The sequence below is a fragment of the Apus apus genome, chromosome 1 (assembly GCF_020740795.1).
Source record: "Apus apus isolate bApuApu2 chromosome 1, bApuApu2.pri.cur, whole genome shotgun sequence".
NCBI classification, from domain to species: Eukaryota; Metazoa; Chordata; class Aves; order Apodiformes; family Apodidae; genus Apus; species Apus apus.
Window position 1 is genome coordinate 77,452,061 of NC_067282.1, and position 16,547 is coordinate 77,468,607.

The 16,547-nt window shown below is 42.9% G+C and overlaps 1 protein-coding gene across 6 annotated transcripts in view; it reads left to right on the plus strand.

The window, feature by feature from the left end:
- CD96 (CD96 molecule) overlaps window positions 1-14,681 on the plus strand; it is a 95,564-nt gene extending 80,883 nt beyond the window's left edge. For 2 of the 6 annotated variants that reach the window (XM_051629396.1, XM_051629358.1), the window contains 10 exons: window positions 1,187-1,277; window positions 1,618-1,791; window positions 3,035-3,088; window positions 4,550-4,594; window positions 5,492-5,566; window positions 8,285-8,359; window positions 9,958-10,038; window positions 10,671-10,760; window positions 11,997-12,120; window positions 13,145-14,681. In XM_051629396.1, the coding sequence (XP_051485356.1) occupies window positions 1,187-1,277; window positions 1,618-1,791; window positions 3,035-3,088; window positions 4,550-4,594; window positions 5,492-5,566; window positions 8,285-8,359; window positions 9,958-10,038; window positions 10,671-10,760; window positions 11,997-12,120; window positions 13,145-13,253 (918 nt within the window). In that variant the 3' untranslated portion in view covers window positions 13,254-14,681. The remainder of the gene's footprint in view (window positions 1-1,186; window positions 1,278-1,617; window positions 1,792-3,034; window positions 3,089-4,549; window positions 4,595-5,491; window positions 5,567-8,284; window positions 8,360-9,957; window positions 10,039-10,670; window positions 10,761-11,996; window positions 12,121-13,144) is intronic. The other 4 variants (XM_051629379.1, XM_051629368.1, XM_051629405.1 and 1 more) reach the window with 4 other exon arrangements.
- Window positions 14,682-16,547: the final 1,866 nt, after the last annotated feature.

Sequence of the window (16,547 nt, forward strand, 5' to 3'; positions counted from 1 at the left end):
AACAAAAGTTATTCCAAGAGCCTCTTTCCGTTCTTCACCTCCAAACAAACACTGACTACTGTCCTTATCTTTTCTGCCCTTTCTTGCAGACCTTAAATATACTTTAGATGTCAGATTTGCATTTCTTCTTAGGAAGCATTTATAAAAATATTAGAAACTAGAAGTGCCTGAAAAATGAGGGAATAATGAAGAGAAAAGAAAGGAAAGCAATTACACTACTAGTTCAGAGGTTACTTACCATGGCAAAAAAAGAGTCTCAGCTGAGTAATTTCAGTCTTCACACTGAATGATTGACTTCTGCTGGCTGCAATGCAACAAACTTGCTTTCAACTAAATATGAGAACCACTTTCTTCAAAAGTGGGAGCAAGAGGACTTTGTGTTGTATCTGTAGTACATGCTTTTTTCACTTTTCTTTTTTCTTTGTTTAAATGGGCAAGGCAATTTCTCTTAATGCCATAAACTGCTAAGTACATGAAATTTGGAACATTCAGGCAGCATGAGGATGAGACCTCCCACTCTGCTAGTGCCCAACCCTTCATCCACCCTTGAGTTTGAGGTCCCTTCCATCTATTGCTTGATGAGAAACTGAATTGAGCACAAACAGATATTTTGGAGCAACTGGTATACTGCCAGGACTACTGTATCTGAAGTATGCAATCCCTTGTAACTTTTGGAAACCTCATATGTCTTGTGCCCTCTGCAAAGGTATCTAATTTTGTTTATTCAACATATAATTGTGCTGGGCAGTCTTCTTAGTGGTATTTGTCTCTTTATCTGCCTAACAAAGGAAGGATTTACAAGGCAATCAGAAGGTGTCTCATTCTTCCCGCATACACTGTGTCCATTCCTAGTTCTAGTGTATCTTCATGTGGATGTTTGTCACTGAGGCATTGGGCTGGGAGTCACTCTACATCTCTCCAACCACAGCACAGGACTGGAGAGTGCTGGAGCCCCGTAAGCCCTAACCCAGCCCAAGGTGATGGGGTTGTCCCTGGGCTCCCATTCAACAGTGTCTGCAACCAGAAAAATGGCAGGGGGGTGGAAAGAAACACAATAAAGGGGAAGCAAGTGCTTCCTTCCCGAGCAAGATAGTGAGTAAACAAGCTCTGTTCAGAAGGGATTTTGGAAGTAGGCAGCCGGCTGAGAAGTGACAGAGTCTAATGACTGGCTTTTTCTGCCCCACAGCCTAATGTGAGCTGTGTCGTGAGGAAGGCATTTCCCAAGCCAAGCCTCGTGTGGTATATGGATGGAGTGAGCCTGATGGAGGAGCCTGGAGGTAACACAACCTGTCCATAGGGCGATGACACAGCCGTAGAAGAGTGTCCCAAGAAAAGTGATGTTTACTCCTCTGCTCCTGGCACAGGGAGCCTGTTGATAACTGCCTAAGTGAAGGGGAGAGTGACCTCCTCAAAGGGATTAGCTGTAAACAGCCAGTGCTGCAAACAATGGTTTGGCATAACCTCACTGTTCTTGCAAAATCTTTGATAGTGTCTCAGCAAAGAAACCTGCAGCTATTTCAGCTTGCTTTTCAGTACCAATATTTTGCATAGCTCTCATTTATAGTTTGGAGTGTAATAAGAAAGTCTTGCAGCTTTTCTTTTTTGTCTTTCCTCAAGAAATTTCTGTTGAACAAGACTACTTGCAAGACAGCGAAGGTTTCTATCAGCTGACATCAATGCTAATGCTGCAAGGGACCCACCAGACACATAAGACATTCTCCTGTGTGTGTCTTTTTTCCTTCCTTGGGAATGAAACATGGAATATTTCATCAGAAATACTTGTTTCCTTTGGTACGTTTTTCACAGATAAGACACATCTGAAATGTAAACTATTAAGAACACTGAACACATGTATTCTCTGTTATTTAAAATACTGAATGCCAAGAATATGGAAGCTTTATTGTACAAGTTCACCACACAGCTTGAACTTTCTGACAGGTTTTTTAGCATAGGTCTTTGCCCAAGCGTCTAAATGAACTAAGAAACTCCTGCAGAAACATAAGATGCTTGTTGTTTGTTTCAGTAGTATCTTGCTGCACTTCCCACACCCAAAAATACACTAGCTTAGCCACATGGCACCAGTGAGTTGTTATAATCATGTGTTTCTCACAGAGCACTCCTGGCAGTAAGTCTGTGTGTAATTCAGCTCTCTGGAAAATCAAACCCTCGGAGTCAGGACTATGTTGTACATCTTCACATTTTCAATGAAACCTGCAAAAGGCACTGAAAACAGTTGAACCATTTTGGACATTGGAGAAACTACCCTACAACTTGTACTATAAGAAATAGCTACACAATTAGGGAAGTGTCAAGAAAGACTGTCTTAAGGAGTTGGTGAAAGCAGGAGACACGGCAGTGCAGACATTTATGGCACTTCTGAGGATGCAGAGTGGCTGGCAAGAAGGGCAGACAGATTTCTTTCAGCACCCTCTTGTGCATGCCTCCTCTTCAGGTGCAAGTTCATGGTTACACCCATTTTTTTTGGTATTGTGTATGTGCCTTGTTGCACAGATAATGCAACTGAAAGGCTGGCCCCTTAGCAGCCTCCACGGGTACATCACATGCCAGGGTGACTACTGTAGTCGGCTGTGTTCACTTGTGGCTATGGATACACTTATCCTTATGTTTTGCCACAAAGAAAGACTGCATCAAAAGCCAGAGCTCGCTCCTCTGGAACTATAGCTTTGGAGGAAAGAGAGATAAATGGTATTTTTTTCTCCAAAATGGTTAATTTCACTCAATTTACAGTTTTGTAGAAACATATTCAAATTGGACAGTTGTCAATTAAAGTAGTATATGTTCTTGCCTGCAGGGTATGCTAACACTAGGTTACATCCACTCTGTATAAAAATATTAATGTATTTAGATGTGGCAGAAAGGAAATAATTAAATTAATTCCATCTGTGTTCTGTGGAGATGCCATATTAATGCCCAGCATGACAAAAACCCCAAACTAAATTTTCAGCCTTTATAACAAAAGCCTAACTACTTTCAAGAACTGCTTTAATCTTCCTTTCTTTTTTATCCTTCACAGACAATAAGGCTAACAAAGTCTCATCTCAAGCTTTTACCACCATGGCTTCAGAAGGTAGACTAAATTAGAGAACAAAATAACTTGGGCTATGTGTCTATAAATTCCTAAAGCTGTTAGAATAATGGTTTTGCAAACTTGTTTCTGGATGGGTAATAAGGTGCCCCTTTCTGCAGCTATGACTTCAGAGAAAATACAACCATTATTTTGGTGATGTAATCTATCATAATTAATCCCAATCATAATTAAACTCCAGCCTTGAGGGGTGCTTAATGTTATTTCAGCTGGCATTTGAATATAGCTTTTTCAGCACTGAACTGATAATTAAAAATAACAGCCCTACTAATGGTTCTACCTTCTGTTTAAGTACACAGCCAAGTTCCTCAATGCTTTTGCCTAATTAAAGAACTGATGAGATGATTCTTAATTTGTGTAAATTTGTTAAATTCACACTCTGCCCCTGCAAGTCTGCCTTGTTACCAGCTTATTGGAGAGAGATAAATTGTTCCCTCCACACCTCAGCTGAAGTCCTTTGGAGATGCATTTCCCAGAGTGACATGCTCTGCTTTGCACGGGAGCCAGCTGCATTCCAGCAGTGGATTACATGAGTGTGTCAGAGGAACATTGTAGACAAACAGCATGCAAAGAAGTGTAGGTTTCAATGTAAGCTTGCTTCTGTGAGTGGTAGGCCCTGAGGGTTCAGCCAATATCCTACTTACACTAAGATCCTATCTGCAGAGGGTTGCTCCCCACCTGACATGCCTGACCAGATAGAGGTACTTTCTGGCTGCCTTCCCAGATATGTTTTTCTAATGGGGTGCACAAATCACCTCCTTCATGGAGCCCTTGGAGGGGATTTAATCCTTCCTCCTAATTTACTCAGGGAGTACTTTGTTTCAACTCCTGGGGGAAAAAAAAAAAAAAAAAGAAAAAAAAGAAAAAAAAAGAAAAAAAAGTGAGACATCTGTTACTCAGGATGCAACTCTTGCTTGGTCAGGACAATGTCTCTGCTGGGCTTGACTGGCTGGTTAACAGTCCTTTAATTACAGGGAATAACTCCTACTCCTCTTCTCTGAGCACTCAGTGAACTTTTTTCAGTGTAAATTGTCCCTGAAATTTCCTGTCAGAGTTGCTGTCTCCGAAGTGTCTCATGGATGGAGCTATGCAAGTGCCACCACCAGGTCATTTATGGTATTTCAACGTGCATGCTAATAAGGTGAATCTGTTTGTGTAGGACAAAACCATGTAACTCACTTCTGCTTTTTGAGTTGAGGTGCCAGGTGCTCCAAAACCTTTTTCCCCTATACCATTGTTTCCCTAGGGATTTCACAGCACCCTTAACTTAGTTGCTTTGTGTTTTTTGTTGGACCCCTTGGCTGAGTTACTGGTTGAAAGATTACTTGGAAATTCAGTGTGACGCACTCTCTCACTCTTGAACCTTTGGCTCACCCACTTTTCTAAAGCAGAATGAACACCTTTCTCACCCAAAGTAAAAGCGTCTCCTTCAATTTGTTTCAGACCTTGGAAATTCGGCACTTCCATCAGCTGTCATGACTACCTCAGGTAATGGGGGAAAAAAGTGCCTTCTTTATTGTCTAGTCAATATATGCAGGATCTCTCCTTGACCACTGCTTAAATACAAAGTACCCAGAACCAGAAGTGTACCTGGGAAAGGTCAGTGTGCTCTGGTGCTTATGGTACCCATGTGCTGCTAGATGGGAATTTTTGAGCTATGAAGTTACCCAAAAAGAGATGTGACACAAATCCTACTAGAATTGTCATGTTAGTACAACATGTAAAATATCATGCTGAATACCATTACTACAGATTTTTATAAAATGGAATAAAAACTCCCATAGAACTATGCATAAATTTGTCCCATTATGACAGAGAGGTGCATATGATAGAAAAGTTAAAACCACTGCTTTGCCTTGATCCAATAGTATCCCATCATTCTCATTCGTTAATGGTATAAGATAAATAACAGCACTCTACCTGAGTATGCCTATGGATAACTACATAAAACTAACTTCAGCAACTGAGAGGAAAATCCCAAAGTGTAGGTGATCCCCTGGGTTTATTTGGCCGTCACATATTGTCAGGACCATTTCTGGCAAGACGCTGGCTAGGCAGTGGAGTGCCACCATCAAATGCATTATCTGCCCCACAGTAGTTAAACTGAGGCCTGTGCATGAAACATAAACAAATAATGCACACAGATACCTCCTGTGGAAAGAACAGCATGAATCACATCTGCTGTCTCTGAGTGCTCTTTGAATTTGTGGGGTGTATTTTGAACATTCAACCCTAACTGCAACAACAGGATTCCTCCTGCAGAATCTGCATTTACCTAACAGCCACTGCAAGATCTTTGATCCAGACTGTTTAATGAGTTACTAATATTCTTTTAAAAAGACCCCATTGAATGAATGTGATACCATGTAATCTGTTTGTCTTTAGAGCACCAGTCAACATTTTTGTCCTCTCTGGATTTCACAAGACAAGAAGGCTGGCCTCCTACTTCCACGACACAAGGTAATAAAATAAACCAGAATGTTTTCTGTATTGCTTCAAGAATGTAGGAGAAAGATACATGCACACAATAATCATTGTAGCAAACACTTTAATGTCCACTGAAGCCCGTTTCCTAGAGCATTATACACTAGGAGGTCCATAGTTCAAAAATATATGATAAAATGCTCTTTTTATTTTATCCTTTTTAGTCCTTCATTCAAGATTTAGGCATTAATTTCAGAGAGTGAACAGACATGGAGTATATATTTTTACAATACTTAATCTTTGTATCTCTTAATTAAGTATCATACAAAAATATAATTACATTAAAGATAGCAAAAGTGTAAGCCAAATATTGGAGCATGGGAGTACAAATACAACTCACAGATGAAAAAATGTTTACAGCAGATGACTCAACTCACTTATTTCTTCTCCAAGCTGGTGACGCTGAGGCCACTGGAGGGCAGGGTACCTCACTTGGAAAGGTTTATCTCACTTCCCTGGGGAGAGGTACATGCACCAGCAGCTAGCATGGACTAAACAGCACAGCAGCAGCCTGAATCAAGAGGAAGTGAAGCTGTGAACCTCCTGCCTTTTGGTCCCAAAATAAAGAGTTGATGCTTGCCAGTCCCAGCAGAGTGCATTTTCTCGTAACACAGCCTGTCTGCAAACACTTTGTTCTTTAAAGTCTCTTTCCATTTTTGAAGCCCTGCTGTCTATCCCTGCAGGACTGGCTGGCTTTACGCAGCAGCTAGAAGGGCACTGGGGCTGCCCTCACTGGCAGCAAGGTGTGTGCTCACTGCCATGTGGCATGAATAAACACCAGTATGGCACATGCTCCCATTTTACACCCAAAGCTGCACATGCTAAATGGCAACATGGGCAGCTCAGGGAAGAAGGAGTCAAACACCATCTTGTCCCCCATAGAAGCAACAAAGCTTTGGCTCAGAAATGATCCACCACTGAGGCAGCACCTGGCAAGAGTGGATTTGGCCCTTGGTATTTGCAGCAGCCTCCTTCTCCTAAACAAACAAACAAACAAAATTATTGAAATAGCCTAACTTTCACAAGCTTGTGGGTTATTAAACATCCTCCTTAAGCAGTGTTATTCAATCCTGCAGCCTTCACTTGAAGTAAGCTACATTATGCTACAGCAATATTTACCCAGAGATGAGCAAGTAATGTGATGGGCAGTGTATGGGGCAACACTGGAGGAAGACACTGAAGACAAGGCTTCGTCCAGCTCCAGTAGAGTGCTGTTTGGAAGCTTAGTCACTCAGTGTAAAGCCACGGGGCATGAAGGAGCTAGATTGAGACATGCCAAGGCAGGAACACAGATTGATTTAGCAATGACACAAAAGCTTTCTACTTCTCACACTGTCTTCCCCATGCCCACAGTAGAGATACTCGACCATCCTTGCTGAGAATGGACAGCAAAGTACTTGTTCAAGTGGACTGAAAGCACTTCTGTCTCAACAGACAATTCCATGACAAAAGCTATAAATATACAGTGTGAACAGAGAGTATAATACATCTTCACTGGCTAAGGAGGTATGAGGTCAAAGTCACAGTGCAAGTCAGAGCTGAGCCATTTCTCTTCTGTAAATCACCCAGGAAACAACTGCCTTTCAGCCAGTGCCCCTGACATGTCGCAGTCGTGGTGTGCTGACCATGGGTTAGCACTTCTTTTCCCTGGCTCACTGCTGGTTCCTGCACTGTTGCCACCACCAGCTTCTTGAGCAGACCATTAGCGCTGCAGCTTAGCCAGGATGCTGAGTCCAAGCCTGCCATTGTAAAAAGGGGTTTGGTTCACTTCCTGGTATTTTGCAAATTTTTCGTGAAAAATCAAGACACAGCTGGGAATTTATATGAGGTAAGAACGCACAGACGAAGGCAGGAGAAGGAGGAGGGGAAACAAAACTAAGGCTATTAAATCCACAGCCTGGTTTTTGTCTAGCTTCCATGATAGCTCCATCTCTGAGCCCAGAGATGTTCAGACTTTGAGTGCTGGGTTACAGCTGCATTTCACCTTCTCAGGTTTGTTCAGATGGCTCAGTGATACTTTTCTAAAATGAGACAGATGTTAGGAAATATGTACTCCTTTCAGTAAATGTGAAATAGTCCATTTGGGAAAATAGAGGTCTACTTGCTAAGCACCATCTTTCTGTGTTTGAATGTCACATGAATAACTAGTTGAACTCTAAAATATATTTAACTTAAAATATATATATTTTTTATTTTTTTTTAAAGGAAAAGTATAAGTAAGTTGGGATTGGGCAGCAGGTATCACAGGAGTCTCTCTTGTACACTTACTTCCTAAAAACTTCTCTTTGCTAGTTGGGAAAAGGGTTCCGTCTTATTGGAGCTGGTGGTACCCAGTGTAAACTCTGATTTATGTATGTTTGTCCATCACTCTACTGACTTCAGGTCAAAACAACCCAGTGCATTCAGAAAACACTGAGTTTCAGTTGAAACTTAGCTGAAATAAAAATGTGTGCTTAAATGCCCCATATGTTCTCTCAAAGTTTATTCATCAATCTCATCAGATTCCTCTTGAGTTTCTAGGTTGTGATAAACACAGATCTGTGTGGTGCTTCTCAGAGGGAAGCCAGCAGCTCAAGAGCCGGATACAACTGTTTGATGTTGTCAGTCAGGAAACAGAAGAAAAAGGGAAAAATGCAAAAGCAAATTATATGATCCTCTGCAGCAGATTTTACAAGCATGTGTATTTTTTGGCAGGAGTGCTGATTTCTACTGCAGAGACAAAAAGCTCTACCAGCACCACAGCATTCAACGAGAATTTGACAACAGCAGGTAAGTAGTGGATGATGCGTTTCCTTTGCTTCAAAGGAAAGTAACAGGGAGTTAATGAAGCCAATTACATGTGCTGCAAAGTGCAAATGTGACACTAACTTAGCAAGTGTTAGGTTGCAAATCTGCAGTGAATTAGAGTTTCTTGCAAATGCACAGCAGCAGCTACTTGGCTCCAAGCGGTCCTAAGTTGCCATGCCTTTGTCAAGAACATTAGCCCTGTCATGCTTATTCTCAGTTGCTAGTTAACAGTCATCACTTTGCCATGCAAAAATTATTATTAAACATGGAAAAGTTGTGTCCAAGCAGAGGTCGAAGGCTGGGTGGTGTAATCTGTACCGGCTTTTCAGTACTTCATAGACACAACTCTTCTGCTGAGTTGCACTGAGTTAGAAGACTTCAGTCCTCCAAGCCATCATAGATTTGCAGCAGCAAAAGAATGAAAAAAATTATTAGACATATTTAATTTAATAATATTAAAATTGAAAGAGTTGTTAGGCAAATGTAGTGATCACTGAGGGTAGTTCATAGATGAAATAAATTACTGGAGACGTTAAATAGAAGCACAGAGTAGCAATCGAATAATGAGATAGCGTGGGGCAATAAAGGTTGGCTAATAGAACATTGAAATGTGGCCTCATTAAAGAACAATAAATCAATTAAAAAATCCCTAGGTGGACATTTTTTCACAGACTTTTTGCTTTAGAAAATCTCTGCTTAGCAGCAGAAAGCCAGAAGTTACTTTCCTTTTTTAACATCTTGGTTTGTCTTTGTGCTTTCCTAACAGGCAGAACCCATCAATGCACATTTGCATTTGTATGGTAGTCATCTTTTGGATGAAGTACAAATGTAGCAGCCACTTGCCGTTTTCTGAATATATTTTTGGCAGCACTCTGCTGCTTATTTACCCACATATTGCCTGCAGCCATGCATTTGGACAGAAACCTTGTGGCAATTCCTAATGCTTCACGGTCTTGCTCCTGCATGGCTTGCTGGTTGCAATTTTTGTGGAAAGTGTGCTGAATTGCACTAATGTTTGCAGGAGGTACCATGCCTTGCACCGCTCATCAGCTTCCCTACAGCCATGCCCACCTAACACCAGTTGAGAAACAGCCTTGAAGGGTTCTCAGTCCAGCAGCTGTAATTGAGGCCAATTTCAGAGTACACAGGAACCAATGCCAGTTCTACCATGCCAATCCTCATAGCATTAAACACCTAATAAGCAAGAAGAAAAGCAGAACTTAATTGAATTAATGTCCAAAAACCTCCATGAATTTTTAGTGACTGATTTTGGTAGGGATTTTTAATACATACACACATATATATGCATGTATGTATACTTCTCAGTTTCAGTCAGAACCAGCATCTCACAAGGAAGAGATTTTCCTGGTTCTGCCATTTACATCAATTAAACAGTGGAAATTTTTTCTGGGATATATAAATCAACAATTATACTAGAGACTTTCAGGCTTTGATTTGATTTTGCTTGTTGTTTGAATCAGAGAAAAGCAAAGGGTATAACACAGCCACAGCTGAGCCTCAGGAAACAATCACATATAGGCTTTTAAGATAATTGAAGGATATTACTTCTTTTTGTACAGATTTGAATAATTCCACCAGCAAATCCCCACAAAGCCTCAGGAACGCCGCGCACTCTTCTGAGAATACAACCTTGGCTCCTCGTAAGTGCCGTGGCAGCTCTGGAAATGCTGTGCCATTGTCTAGCTGCCTGTTTTAGCTATTATTTCAGAAGACGTGAACACAGAGATGTCTAGAAAAAAACAGGAATCTATCCTTAGGCAGTGCTGATCTTTAACATAGGTAGCTTAGCTGTATTAAGAAAGGCAAAATATCTGTCTACAAACAGATGCAAGATTATTTTTGTGGTTCAGACACAGCACTTGACAGAGGAGACTGAGGTTTCACTCAGTCATGGCAGAGACAGACTCTGTGTTGCTGCTAAGCCACTTAATATCTTTAGCTTTTTCATTACCATCAAAGAGGCAAATAGCTTATCCTTCTCCCAGACCGCTGTGCAGCTCAATGCTGGCTTGCTGGAAAATTTTAATGGGTGTTTTCCAGTAATCTTTCTGTCTTTCTTCTAATATTCCTTAATTTGATAAAAGCACATTTTTTTGTCTAACGTTGTGTGGTAGCCAAAAATGTAGGCATCTTACCAAGTGACTTTTGACACAGATTCTGGAATTTGATTTTCAGTCTTCAGAAGGGCGAATAATGGTGGCTTTAAAACACAAACTTTGTTTAAAAAAACTAAATAAGTTGCTAAAAATGTTCTGCACCCATATCTTTCTAGGTAACCTGTCTTTCAGCATTACAGACCAGCCAATTTCTGTTACCAGAGGGAAATATTTCCTTACTACCAGCAGTCTGCTCAATAGTACTGGTGAGACATTATCTTATCTTTTTTGCTGTTCTTTCTGCATGCTATTGCAGTAAGAAAACAAAGCAGAGAAGCAGAAAAACTGGAGCATAATGTGCATTTGACCAGGGAAGTTCAAAAAAGGGTAAAGAGACAAGAAGTTCATGCACAGCTGCTGTGTCCCCACACCGTGGGCTGTCACAGGCTTTTGGCATTCCTGCCTTCTCCCTGTACCCTCAAGCAATGTCCCAGTGGTTTTCTTCCAGGTGCAAAATTTGGCCAGCCACGCTCCTTCCTGTGCCTCAGGGGCTCATGCAGCATGGTGGACTTGGCACCTGGCCACTGCACTGGCTGCTGCTGTGGCTAAGACCCAGGCTGCGTGAAGTACCAGTGTGGCCAGCCTTGCAAAGGGTCATGACACTAGCACAATGGGAAGTGACACTGAGGCGGTATTGGCCAGTGACTCTCATGCTCAAGCCTTCTCTGGCATCCACCACACTGCTGCATCCTATGTAGTGACTGGAGGAGGACTGTGCTCCTCTTCTCCTTCCTCCCTGTGCCTGGGACCCCGGGGGCACCTCTTTCAGCTGCCAGCACCCCTAAGGGAGCCTATGTAGAAGGATGCACAGGGGAGGATCCCAGCAGTGTGGTGGGGAGAGGCAGCGGGGGCAAGGCAGGGGTGCTGCCCTGCCAATGAGAGCCCACCCTAAAGGATGGCTGCGTCCTTGGAGAGACATTTCAGCAGGTTTTGGTGTTGGCAGTGTGAAAAATAAGTTGGGTGGAAAGGAGGACTGGGACAGGCAGCTGTTCCTGGCTGCATCATTACTTGCTGCTTCTTCTCAGAGAAGTTCACGGGGGACAGAGAAAACCAGTGGTTTTCAGACGAAAGACCCACCAGGCTGTGCCTGAATAATCTCATCATGTGAACCGGTGGGTGGCTGAACTCAGCCTGTAAATCCAGTCAGAGCAGAAGTGGGTTAAATCCATAAATCAGGGCTGCAATGCTCAGTCTGGGATCCTCAGCCTGCAAACCTGGCTGTCTAATGTTGATCTGGGCTGCATTGTCACCAGGACTGTGTGGGAAGTGGGGGGTGGGGGTGTGGGGGAGTTGCAAGCCACAGGCAGTAAGCCTGGATTTCCCTCCTTCCTGAGGACATTTGTCTGAGCTCTGTCTCAACCTGCAAAGGTTGGACCAGACAATCCTTGAGGTCCCTTCCCACCTGGCATTCTATGATTCTGTGACTCATGCGTCCTTTTCAGGTGGTGCGAGGGACACAGAAGGAAGTCGCTTCCCCTGGCCAACAGTGGTAGCCGTCCTGCTCCTCTTCTGCAGCTTTCTAATAGCTTTAGGTGTCAGGAAATGGTGTCAGTACCAGAAAGAGATGTAAGTACTAAGGAGGGGAACTACAGGGGCAGGAGGAGTGGCACAGAGGACAACACAAACTCTAACCCAGCTGTTTGGATTGAGGTGTGTTCATTTGAGATTATCCCATAGTGCAAGGCCTTTAAGCACATGATCTCTAATGACTTTTTTTTTCATACAGCAGTGGGAAGTGTGGAGTATTCTCAGTCCTTTCATCTGCTCCATGGGTTTTCTATAAAATAAACTATTTTTAAAAAGAGCTGTGGTGCATCTTCAGGGTGTGAGGGAAGAATACAAGTAATTTTTTTTCCTCAAAGCCCCCTCTCTCATTTTGCATGGTTACTTGAGGACATGTTTTAATGAAATTGTACTTCTTGGCCAACTCTATTTGTGTTGTGAATAATGTATATGGAAGCAGGCTACCTGAAACTTAATCCCAGTCAAAACATTGAGTTTGTAATCATTACTAAAGTTTAATTCCCTACTTAAGGCCTCGGAGATCTACTGATGAAAGCAGTATCTAAGAGCCAATTATTTTTTAATCTTACTAACATTACTAAAATGTTTGAAAAATCATGGTGATAATGAATCACTTGCAGTTTCAGAAAACCCTTTTGAAACATGACTGCAAATCCTCTGTATCAAAGGTAAAAATGGGACTCTTTGGGGTTTTATTTCACTGATTTGGTATGGGACCTTTCTTTATCTTGGTCTATAAATGGAAAAAAAAAAAAAAAAGTTGTAAGTTTTTAAATATACCTCCAGAGAGCAAAAGATCTCTGAAAGTTTTGAATGGTTCACCAGGATCCTACTCCGTTCTTTTAAAGCATGAATAAACTAAAATCGTGAGGTGGGAACCGAGCAAGCCAAATTAATACCAGGAGGTGTGCTGGGGTTATAGAACAGAAACAGGGAAGTTGCAGTATGTAAGAGCAAGTGTCAGGTGACCTTATCATGACTTAGTGCCCACCTACCTCTTTGTGAACTTTTACAACAGTCTTTTACACGGTTTTTATGTGACATTGTTTTTCCTCTTCTGTTTCAGTATGAACAGACCTCCACCATTCAAGCCACCACCACCTCCAATAAAGTACACCTCCATGGTGGAGTCTGATGGGACTCCTGCATCCTGTCACGAACTGGAAAACCTATAACATCACCTACACCTCTCATGTAGCACACAGAAGACTGACAGTTAAAAGCCTCTCTCTTTAAAATAGTGATTACAGGAGTTTGGTGTTAATGACCCACATTAAAATTCAGAGTGCCTAAATGACATTTATGTTGGAAGCTGAGCACTTCTGAGGACACTTACTTCATCCCGTCTATCTCTATTTATGCACTATGTTAACACCATTGTGAGTGTTACCATGAGATTACATGTGCTTAATTTGAATTTTGAGATCAACAGGGAATTTGCTGTCTTATTAATAGGAGCAGATTAACACATCACTCTGCCAGCCTGCCTGAAGAGCATTGAAGCTTTTTGTTTTACTAAGTATATAGACATGACAGCTCTGCCATGTGGACACCACAATTACATGGGAAATGTTGTTTTAACACAAGCTTTTTGATACCTATATGAGCAGTTCTTACAGTTATTTTTTTTTACTATACAAATATTGACAAATATGACCCAGAGTGTCATTTCCTATCACTGTGAAACAAACAAACAAACAAATAATCAGCACCTTACATGGAAAGAAAATAGTCTGCATCTGTTGTCACTGCCTTGCAGCACAGGATCACAGGGAGGGACTGGTGAGGTGAAAGGGCACAGTGCAGGCCTGGTGGAAGTGTCCACCAAGAAGACTCAGTTGCTGTTGGCGAAGTCACAAGAAAGAATCAACTTTGGGCTCATGTACAAGCCACATGGGGACCAGAGACTTAAGGACTGAAGTCAAAAAGGACCCTAAAGATAATTGAAAGTGCCTGCCCTTTTGGAAGAGCTGTGCCTTTGAAACAGTAATCGTTGTCTTGTCTGTTTTTCTGAAATTGTATTTACGGTACATACGAAGAAAAAAAGGAATATAATCATTTTCTTCTCCTTTGGTATTAATGAACTTCTACCATTTGCTGGCTTCACATTTTTCAAGACCTCAGAGGTAGTCTCCCAGGTAGCTTAAGCCTGTGGAAGGGACAGTCCAGTCTTATCCCTGTTCTACCTGAGCTGAGTAAAAAAACCTTGCATTGACACAAATTATTAAATGACCATTTGGAGGGTGGGATCAGCCTGCTACACAGTTCTCAGCCAGTTAGGTAGCTGCATGATCACCAATGCAAGGCACAAGAGCTGCAGCAGGAGCACTGCTTTTGGCAGCAGTGTGGTCTTTCATTGCCTTTAGCCAGCCAAGAAACTATCCCTCCAAGATTGTTTGACAATATATTGTTAGCATAATGGTATTTCTGTAATTAAGGCAAATCATCTAAAATTCAATAATATTTAGCTTAAAAATGGTATTCTGATTTAAAATGGGATTTGTTTTATTTACTGCTAAACACTGGTCGATGATTATCAGGGTTCAGAGCACTGTATTTCCTGGGACTTTAGATGAATGAATGACTTACTGGAAAGAATGATCTGACAGACCTTTTTAAAGTATTTTGTTGCATTATTTACCTTACAGCACAAGCAGTTCTAAGTCCATCACTAAGACAATATTCGGGCCAAACGGAAAGCATATTCCTGCTTACAAAACTATACAAACTTTGAATGCATGGAAGCCTCAATATTAATTTGAGTGTTTCTTGTCCGTATGAATATGCAGAAGCAAAGTAGTTTAACTTTTGACATACTACTGTACAGAAGCATCTTGAAAAGAAGACAGCTTTTTGTTCTTTAAAGATAAATCAGGGGAAAAATCTCAGGGAGGTTGTGGATGTGCCCTCTCTGGAAGTATTCAAGGCCAGATTGGACAGGACTTCGAACAACCTGGTCCACTGGGAGGTGTTCCTGCCCATGCAGGGGGATTGGAACTAGATGATCTTTAAGGTCCGTTCCAACCCAAACCGGTCAATAATTCTATGGCCTTTTTTTAGATGAGGATGACTGTGACATACCTGCAGAAGAGGGGCTGTTTTATCATTGCAGATATTTAAACCCCCACCGTTACTTCAGGTCAAAGATGTTCCTTCTGACGCTGAGGTTTTGCAGGGCGCCCCGGGAAGTGCTCTGCTTTGGCACTATTTCCACCTCGCCCTGAGCCAGACTGCAGGGAAAGCTACCGAGACCTCTGTCCCGCTCCCTCACACAGCCAATCCCGGAGGATGCTGCTGCTTCCACCAACCTGCAACTGCACATCTCCAGGCGAATCCCGCCTGGCTGGGGAAATACCGGCCGGCACCGCCGCCGCGCTCCTCCCTCCCACCAGCGAGCGGCGACGCGGCCCCGCAGCCGGCGGGGAGCGCGGCCCTTCCCCGCCGGAGTCAGCTCGGGAGGCTGCTGGGGGGGGGGGGCGGCAGCGTCTCCGGCCTCCCGTGGCAGGCTGGGGCTGACTGAGCGGGATAAGGAAGATGCCTGCCCGCCCCTGACATCTCCAGAGAGGGAGCAAGTGGAAGGGGGTGTCATCCATGTGGGAGCTGGGTGGAGAAAGAGAGAGGGAAAATCCCCACCTGCCAGCACCCCCCTCACTACCCCCTACCCCCCATACATCGTCTTTCCATTTTTCTGCAGCTAAATTGAGCGAGGACGGGGGCATGGGGCTGTTGGAGCAAGTCCAGAGGAGAGCCATAAAGATGATGAGAGGGCTGGAGCACCTCTGCTATGAAAACAGGCTGAGGGAGTTGGGGCTGTTCAGCCTGGAGAAGAGAAGGCTCCGGTAAGACCTTATAGCAGCCTTCCAGTACCCGAAGGGGCCTACAGGAAAGCTAGGGAGGGAGTTTTTACAAGGGCAAATAAATATAAGACAAGGGGTAATGGTTTAAAACTGAAAGAGGGTAGGTTTAGGTTAGACATTAGAAAGAAATTCTCTAGTGTGAGGGTGGTGAGACACTGGAACAGGTTGCCCAGGGAAGTAAGTTGTGGATGCCGGTCACCGTTTGACTCAGGTCCGACAACAATGCTCTCGATCCCCTCTGCCCCCCACCCAGGTAGGGAAGGAGAGAGAGAAAAAGAGAGAGACTTGGCTGGATTGAAAACTAAACTACACAGCTTTAATTAAAACACTAATGAATCATACAAGAAAATATATACAATTATATACAAATATATTCAGATATGGGCAAAAGCCTCTCGCCTCCCCCCACCCCCAGCAACTCCCACAGCACTCCCCTGAACTGGGAAGAGTCCCGAGGAATCCCGGAGCTGCTGCTGGAGAAAGCAGAGAGTGATGAGGGTCAGGAGAGCTCGAGCCTAAGGGTCGACGGTGATGGATGAACAGAGTCCTCCCCGGACGCCGGCCATGGACGGAAGAGAGGGCGAGAAGAAGAAGGAAGGAAGTCTTCTGTGA